At 35.7% G+C, this 9,322-nt stretch overlaps 1 protein-coding gene across 1 annotated transcript; it reads left to right on the top strand.

Annotated features, from left to right (window-relative positions):
- Window positions 1-2,937: 2,937 nt before the first annotated feature.
- On the top strand, window positions 2,938-5,961 carry LOC107607600 (protein FAR1-RELATED SEQUENCE 5-like). The gene is made up of 6 exons (XM_016309532.1): window positions 2,938-3,060; window positions 3,474-3,518; window positions 3,639-3,875; window positions 4,048-4,376; window positions 4,461-4,861; window positions 5,156-5,961. Exons 1-6 carry the CDS (start codon window positions 2,938-2,940, stop codon window positions 5,959-5,961), a joined length of 1,941 nt encoding a protein of 646 aa, XP_016165018.1.
- Window positions 5,962-9,322: the final 3,361 nt, after the last annotated feature.

The following is a 9,322-nucleotide window of genomic DNA, read 5'->3' as shown; positions in this document are numbered from 1 at the left end:
TACCGACCTCCATAGAAAACCCAATAATCATCTTCTGTCTAACTTCTTGATTCGTGAACTGTAACTAACAGATATCCCTCCACGCCCCTCCCCTGAACAGGTAATTCCTAGGTGGACAGAGGCACTTTTGGATTCAGGTTATTATAGGAGCACACCACCTTCTTTCACAATGGACACTCCTCTTTTGAAAAGCGCAACCACCACTTAAATAGGAGAGTTGTGTTGCGAATTAAAGCATCCCCAACTCCTAGCCCGCCTAACTTTCTAGAAGCCTGCACCACTTCCCACTTAATCAAAACCATACAATTTCTCCCATCATCCTTACTCCATAGAGATCTTCTCTGCAGAGAAATCAGCTTCTCTACAACAACCTTAGGCATTTATATAAGTTCAAATAATAAACCGGAAGGCTATTCAACACAGATTTGATAAGCTCCAACTTATTGGCTTTATTGAGAACCTTGCCTTTCCGGAGGCTAAACTTTTCCTCCAATTTATCTATTATTGGCTTCCAAGTCTTAACCAACCTCGGATTTGCTTCTAACGAGATACCCAGATATTTAACTGGAAGGGTGGCTTCCTTACAACCCAACACACTACACATACGTTGTATCCGCTGCTCGTCACAATTAATAGGAATCAAGCAAGATTTATCAAAATTAATACTTAAATCTGATATCAACTCAAAGCAACAAAGCAGCCTCCTGTAATTCTTGATGGTCTCTTTCTCGGGAGGACAGAACAAAATAGTATCATCTGCAAACTGAAGATGCGGCAACTCAATATGATCTATCCCAACCAACAATGGAGATATGCGACCATTTCTAACAGCCTCTCCAATCATCCTATGTAGGATACCAACAACAAGTACGAACAAAAATGGAAACAGAAGATCACCTTTTCGCATGCCCTTTCCATTTTAAATGGCTTAGAAGGCGAGCCGTTTATCAACATTGACACAAAACACGTACTGACACACTCCATAACACAACTCCTCCATCTTCTTCCAAATCTCATATTTTGCAACACAAAGTCCATAAAATTCCACTTGACTCTATCATATACTTTTTGGAAATCTAACTTTATTATTGCCGCTTCCTTCTTCCTTAGTTTGATCCACTGAACAGTTTTGCACGCAATAAAGGCTTCGTCATGAATCTTTCAATCCTTGACAAAAGTACTCCGTGTCTCGCTCACTAGCCTTAGTAAAAATTATGGTTACAATTTAAATCATTAAATTCATAAAATCTAATTATAGGTGTTAAGTAAGTTGATGAGGACCGAATTATTATTATTTTCTCTTTAAAATTTTCAAGATGTAATGTCTTTTTTAAAATTTGAGATATCTTTTAATTATCAAATTGAATTCTTTGGATTTTCTGTACTCTTGAATGCGATTTTTGATAGTGAGTCCAGAAAAATAATTCAAAACAACATTATTAGTAAAAAACGGAATTAGATTTTAACAGTAATAGTATGTCAACATTATTGAGTTTTTAAATTAAAAATTAATATTTTATTTACAATAAAAATAAAAGTTAAAAAAGTCAAATTCTTCATTATATTATTATTGCCAATGACTCCGTGAAGAGAATTAAGAGAAAAGATATTTGATGATTATCGAAATTGATTTAGAAAAGATTTTACGGTAAACTTTTTTGGGAATATATACGTAAATGTCTTAAATGAATTAATTTTTTTTCTCTAAAATTACATTTATTCTTATTATAGAAATGCATTATTTTCTCATCCTTTCAAGTTTTTTTTTTTTTTTTGTTTGGCATGGTTAAAAACAAGAATTTTAAAATTGAGATGTTATGGTTAGATATCAGAATTGGTCAGAATAAAAATAACATAAATTAAATTTATTGATGAAAAATAGATGGAACTAAATTAGATAATTTAGACAATAAAAATAGTATGATCAAATAAAAACTTGTAATTTTTTAAAATAATGAATTTATAATATTCACCTGTATATTATGAAAATTACATTTAAAAGATTACATACATAAGAAATTTTATTATTATTTTTTTAGTTTTCAATCACTAATTTTTATGCAAAAATCTACCATACAATATCGAATGCGTTAACCACTTATATATAGTTTGTTAGTTGTAGTAATAAGAGAAAATCTCAAGTAATTTAATTTTATTAAATTAAATGACATATTGATAATGGAAAAGTATAGATTGCTAAGATATCAATCTACCAATTGTTACCAACAATAATTAAAATTAATTAAATATAATTTTTTTATATCAATTAGAAATTTAGTGGGGTCCATTATATAGCATTTTGAAAGAATAAGGAGTGGTAATGTAGCATGAGCCATCTCCCATCAATTACGAAGACTACGGTGCAACCCATCATGCAACCCTAATCCTCTTTCTCCTCGCTGGCCGTGTCTCATTCATGGAAATTTTTCAGTCACTAGGACGCCGCTATTATCGTTTGATGGTGACTGCGCTTTTTCCCGGATCCCACTGTGTGGGACCACCAGTCCCGTAGAAGAGAACTACGACATGAGTGTATGAAGGTGTCACGCAACCCTCTTCTCCTCAACTATTTCCGGTAATCTCTCCGTCCTGAAATTTTTCACGTCACCAGGAGTCTGCAATCACCGTTCGATTTGTGACATAGCCTCTTCCACGCGAACCGATTTTGTGACACCGCGATTTCCGTGAGAGATAAAGTCATCATACACACTGTTATCGCACCCTACCATAGGTGTTGTCGTTGTCATAGATGCACATTGAGCCATAGCGTTCCACCTATATTGAGCCATAGCCTTCCACCACCATAGGATCAAGGTGAACAGCCCTCACAGATCATCGTCAACATGAACATCCACTCTTATTGACAAATAATTTTTAAAATCCATATGAGTAAGGTGTATGTGCTTCCGTTGAAGGCGAGTGGACCACATTACATCGATGGATCAATCAATTTATGAAGAAGCATCGTACGACACTGCATATGATGTGAGTGATCATTCTAATTTCATTGATGTTAATGTCCCGTCTCTGAGTGTAGAAGACATACAACGTGTGGACAAGGTAATTTGTGTGTTAGTAGTATATTTGGTTATGTTTATTTGCAATCTATTTTTTATTTTATTGTTTAGTTATTAACAGTGATAAACTTTGTTGGAAGGATTGTGATTTTATTTGTTTAATTAGAATTGGTGTGGATATTCTTTCTTTCAATTATGCTAGAATGATGCTACATTTTCTACTTTTGATGTAGTTTATTATTCTTTTTGTTCACCATGTTGAATTGATGTTTGCAACTTTGATTAATTTTTGTTTTATAGATATGAAAATGGATAGTGTTGTTTTATATTAGTTTAGTTTTGGTTGTTTATTAGTTGGTGTTATCAATGGATAAGTGGTTGTTGGAAGAGTTTTTATGAGTGTCGAACGGTGGATGGTTATCTTTTTTGGTGTATGTCCTCGGTTATCGATTTCAGGAAAAAGAATCTGTAGACGTTATTCAATTAGAGGATGATGCTACGGTAGTAATCATGAGGTGTGAAATATGTTTTATTCTGGTCACAAAATTAGTGAGATATTGGAAATTAATTAGTTGAGTATTTTTTTGTGTTGAATGATATTTTTTCTAAATAGATTTGCAGTTGTCCGATCACACTGGAATTCCAATAGAGAAAATTCCGTACGTAGGATTGAGATTTGTTTTGTTGCAGCAGACACAAGAGTTCTATTCTAATTATACAAAGAAAGTTTGGTTCGTGACTAGGATTAGAAATACCAACTTTGACAAGAACAAGAAGGAATCAAGGATACCCATCAACCAATTGATACACTACAGTCGTGAAGGTTATCAGGAGTCTCGAGTGAAGGCAGCAACTCGGGTAAAGAGAATAACAATAGCCAGATGCAAAGCAAGGATGTATGTGATGCTTGATAGGAAGAAGGATAATTGGATGGTGTCAAAATTAGAATTGAAGCATACCCACTGCCAAGCAAGCTATGCATGACACTGAGTACAGGGAACTGACCATGCATTCAAAGTATGTGATTCAGGACAACGATGAGGCTAGCATACAGCCCAACAAGACTTATCTCGCACTGGCGAACGAGATTGGTGACTCGTCGAAGTTGGGTTACTCAGAAAAGGATGTGACAAACTACATTACGAGCAATCTGCGTTGTGCTGACGAAAACGCAGATGTGAATGAAATGATTAGCTATTCCATGCAAATGAAAGATATCAATCCGAATTTCTTTTATGCAGTTGATGTGGACAAAGCTAACAAGTTTAAGAGTGCGCTCTGGATAGATGCAAGATGCAAGGCGTTCTATGAATATTATGGAGATGTGGTATCGTTTGATACAACATACAGAAGAAACAAGTATATTTGTGTTTCTGTCTCTATTGAAAGGGTTAATGTTTTCGTACTATCGTGATTTATTAATTTTGGCTGAATTTATTATAGGCACGGACTTCTGTTTTCATCTTTTGTTGGTGTCAACCATCATGGCAAGTCCACTCTGCTCGGATGTGCTTTGCTGGAAAACGAGGAAATTCATAGCTTTGAGTGGATTTTTAAGCAATGGTTGAAGTGCATGGGAACTCCCCCAAAGGCCATCATCATGGACCAGTGCAAATCCATGTTTGGTGCTATTAGAAATGTCCTTCTAGATACTTGCCACCGATGGTGCATATGGCTCATAATGAAGAAGATACTGCATAAGCTTGGAGGATATGCTCGATACAGAGAAATAGATATTAGAATGCATGGCACAGTTTGGAATGCCCGGTCTGTGAAATCTTTCGAGAAGGATTGGTGTGCATTCATTGTTGAGTTTAACTTAGAGCAAAATAGATGGCTATCAGGTTTGTTCTGTATTATTCTCCTTTGTTCTTTTTGGATAGTAGGTTTATTATGCAGGTTCTGTTTTAATTATACTCGAATTTAGGTCTTGTTGTCATAAGATGATTTATAACCTATTTTGATACTTTTATGGGATATCTCTGTTTGAAAGGTCGATGTCTACTTGGTTCACTAAGTCTGTAGTTGTGTGTTGTGATATAGCTAATTGTTCATGATGGTGATTATTGCTTTGTTTTCATTTGGTTTTGTAGACCTTTATAATGATCGTTGAATATGGGTTCCAATCTATTTTCAAGGTGAATTTTGGGCTGGTAATAGAAGTACCCAACGGAGTGAAAGTATGCACGCCTTTTTCGGTGGTTACTTGCATTACAAGAGTGGACTGGTTCAGTTCATGCATGAGTATGACAACATGCTTGGGAACAAGGAGCCGAAGGAGTCGAAGGATGATGCTGTAGACTCTAAAGGAGTTGTCCCCTGTTCATCGAGCTCTACAATTGAAAGACAATTTCAGCGTGAGTACACAACCTTTAAGTTTAGGGAAGTACAACAGGAATTCAAGAAAAAAGGAGATTGTTTAGTCTGTGGTGTGACTCAAGATGGCGATTTATTTTGTGTGACCGTGAATGAGAAATACCTACTATATGGGGAGCCTAGGTCCTGGACGAACAGTGTCAAGTTTGACCCAGCGACACACAAGATTCGGTGCGAGTACAACATGTTTGAATCAAGATGTATTCTTTTTTGTGATTGTCTTGCTGTGTTCTTTTATTACGGAGTAGACAGAGTACCATCTTGCTATGTGCTCCTTCGATGGAGCAAGAATGTACAACACAAACACACTTTCATCAAGAGCAGCCATGACGAAAAGCAATCCGATGAAAGCCACAACTTATTTAGAGGACTGTGTTCACACTTCTTTAATGTTGCCCAGGATTTCGTGACATGTGAAAAAGAAGCGGTCATGTTATATTCGAGTCTTGATGAGTTAAGGGCCAAGCTGTTTGATTATCGCTCGAACTTAGGACCTAGAAGTGTTCCAACTACACAGAACAGCATGGTGATACAGTGTGACCCCGCTCTTGGTTCATCTGACATTTGAGGTCCTTCAAAGGTCGCAACGAAGGGTCGGCCAAGATTGAAGAGGCTTTTATCTGAACTGGACACCTGCATCAAGAAATCTATGCAAAGAAAGAAGAAGAATCCACCTCCGGTATGTGTTTACCATTTCATTAGTTTCGAACCACTTGTTAACATAACTTGATGGATAAAGTTGAAACTGTTATTCACTTTTTTTTGTGCATTTTTTATTTTGTTTTTTTTTTAGAAAAATGAAGAAGCAATCAATCCAACTACAATGATGGTTTCTGCTATGAGAGCGAATGAATCACAGGAACATGGCGGGTTCTTGTCTTTGTTAAACTCATTTTGACACAATTAGAAGACTTTGGATTATAGATTTGAATGGACATTTCCCTTTCTTTATTAGTAACATTTTTTTCACTTATCTTTGACAAAGGATTTAGGTTTTTAATTTAATAAATATTGTTAAGCTAAGGATATATCATTACTTATTGAGTTTTTTGATCCACCAATAGGATCATACTGTTACAAGTTTGTTAAGTTTGAATTAGCTTCACAAAATAATCATGAATGTTATGTGCTATTAACGTGGAGGACAAAGGCGAGTAAATTTATTTAATTTAGGTTGCGTTTCATTTTGTTACGGTTACTAACCCAAAAAGGTGCGAGTTAGGCCTCATAATGAATCAATCAAGTCTTAATTGAAACCTTCCTTCTATGATAGCATAAAACACTACCAAAAAGCATAAGACACATCCATAATTATACACCTTTGAAGAAGACACGACAAAATTAGACACGACCCTCGAAAGACACATCCGCGATTATATGAAAACACGAAAGACACAGTCGCATAAGACACCTCCAGCAAAAGACACATCCAACCAAGGATACCTCCAAAGAAGTCACGGGAAGACACTAAACTTCCCTCGGAAGACACATCCATAGTTAAAAAAACTTGAAAGACACATTGGCAAAAGGCATTTCCATCATAAGACACATCTGCCAACATTACACGACAAACATAGACACATAATGCAGAAGACACATCCATATGAACACACTTCCATCAGAAAGTAGTTCCGTTTTCAGTCACCTGCGAACAACACATGACTAATAATACATGAATAACATAAGTAGAGACATCCAGAGTTAACATATTGAAACATCAACATGATTAGTCACTAGTAATAAAAATACTTCAAAACACATAAGGTGTTGATCCTGTGCACAAAATTATCACAAATCAAGGTGCAAAAGACAAGATTCACCTCCACATTACATGCATTATCATTGAATTAACCAACAACGTTCGTCAAGGTTCAAAGTACAAATACCTGTTAACAGCGTAAGAATCCAAAAGAAACAATCACTTTGTGTACGAAAGGAAAATAAATAGTCCCAACAAAATATAGCACATAATGTGAGAATATCCCCACCCTAGGTAAACAAGGAAGTAATATGCAGCCTTTTTTCCCCATGTTTAGCTCCTTTTTTGATGGTCTTTTTCTTCGGCTTTCCTGCAGCTCGCCAAAACATGCTCTTTGTGTTAGGTGCTGTAAATGGTGTCCTAACCTCCTTACGTTTATTCTTAGGTTGGTTGCAGCGCATAAGAGATCGAGCACAGTTGTCAAGGGCATTCAAAGCATCTCCAATGGCTGAATTTTTGTGACATAGGATGATGTAAAGCATTATTTCCAACCTATATAACTTGATGGTGTTCTACATGTGAAAATCAATGATAAATAACTGCATCTAGGTACAGATAGTGACGTGTGTTTAAAAACTCATTTAATAAGATATAGAATTTCGGAAGCTCACATAATTCCAGTCATTTAGTCTCCCGTCTTCAGTCCAGTACTCTATGAATTTTATTGCATATACACCACAATCAAAACTAGGTGAATGGAAACAACAGGCTGTATTAGGAGAACCAGTATGCATCTCAATGTAACTCAACAATTAATACATTGCAAGAATTTTAATGGGAGACTCACCCATTTGGTTGTATTGGAACAAAAGCGTATGTGCAATGTAGCCATTATTGAGTGGGTTTATAAGTCGGAATAGCCACCTGGTGCACGAAATTATGATCACACTTTTCACAACTCTGCACAACTAACCAACAAGTGCACTGGGTCGTTCAAGTAATACCTTACGTGAGTAAGGGTAGATCCCACGGAGATTGTCGGCTTGAAGCAAGCTATGGTCATCTTGTAAATCTTAGTCAGGTGGATTCAAATGGTTATGAGATTTTGATAATTAAAAGATAAATAAAACATAAAATAAAATAAAGATACTTATGTAATTTATTGGTGAAAATTTCAGATAAGCGTTTGGAGATGCTTTGTTGCTTCTGAACCTCTGCTTTCCTATTGCCTTCTTCCAATCATGCGTGCTCCCTTCCATGGCAAGCTGTATGATTCTCTCGGATGAAAAATACCAGGTACGGTTTCTGCACGGCTAACAAATGTCAGATTTCTCGTCTCGGATGAAAAATACCAGGTACAGCTACCGAAAGGCTAATCATCTGTCGGTTCTCACTAGTGTCGGAATAGGATCTCTGACGTGGTGGAAATTGGCAGATTAAGAATTATTAAGAAAAATGGCATTTCAAGTACAGCTCTTAACCAGCAAAAATTCACTTGTCAATTTAGAAAAGAGTTGTCACAAAATTAGAATTAGAATACTGGGAGTATGAGTCCCAGGTCGTCTCCCAACGAGTTGCAGAAAGACGTGCTATTTTATTAATCAGAGGTTTTTGCAAAATGGTTTTGAGTTTGATAAACAGGAAGTTAATTCAGAGAATTTATGTAATTTAAATAAAAATCTTGACCGGGAGAAGATTAATCGGAAGTTCTATCCTTGTTGGAATTTTCTCAAGATTAATTAATAATTAGTAGTTGTTCCACTTAGTTAACCCTCAACGAATGAAGGAAAGTCAAGTTAAAAGCCAACTTCTATTCACAAGTCCTAATCCTCTCCCTTGGGAAGGATTAGAGTTAGTGACTAACAAGCCACCAACAACGAACCAATTACAATTGAACTCTTGAGTATTCCAACTCAAGGTTCTCCTTTTAATCAACTCCCAATCAAGTTGGGGGACTACTCCATTATCATAAATATAGACTTCACAAAATAAAGAGGGAAAATAAAAAGAGACATGATAAACAATAATCAAAGAGATTAATTAAAAAAAATAAAAATAGTCTTTGTATTAAATAATTCTAAAAATAATCCAATTTTACTCTGGACAAATTAAGGATATGGAAGAGTAAGTAAAAAGTAGAGAAAACAAACTAGAGAGATGAAGTCTTGCGGAGGTAACAACTCTTCTCGATATCCCAATCCAAAAAGCAATAAAAACAAAATCCTAAGAA

The sequence above is a fragment of the Arachis ipaensis genome, chromosome B7 (genome assembly GCF_059453495.1).
Source record: "Arachis ipaensis isolate K30076 ecotype BB chromosome B7, ASM5945349v1, whole genome shotgun sequence".
Lineage (NCBI taxonomy): Eukaryota > Viridiplantae > Streptophyta > Magnoliopsida > Fabales > Fabaceae > Arachis > Arachis ipaensis.
This window is presented reverse-complemented; position numbering and strand designations above follow the sequence as displayed.

Coding starts and splice junctions, on each gene's coding strand:
- LOC107607600 (XM_016309532.1), top strand. CDS start 2,938: ATGGATCAATCAATTTATGAAGAAGCATCGTACGACACTGCATATGAT. Junction 3,061..3,473: donor ACATACAACGTGTGGACAAG/GTAATTTGTGTG, acceptor TATCGATTTCAG/GAAAAAGAATCTGTAGACGT. Junction 4,377..4,460: donor ACAACATACAGAAGAAACAA/GTATATTTGTGT, acceptor AATTTATTATAG/GCACGGACTTCTGTTTTCAT.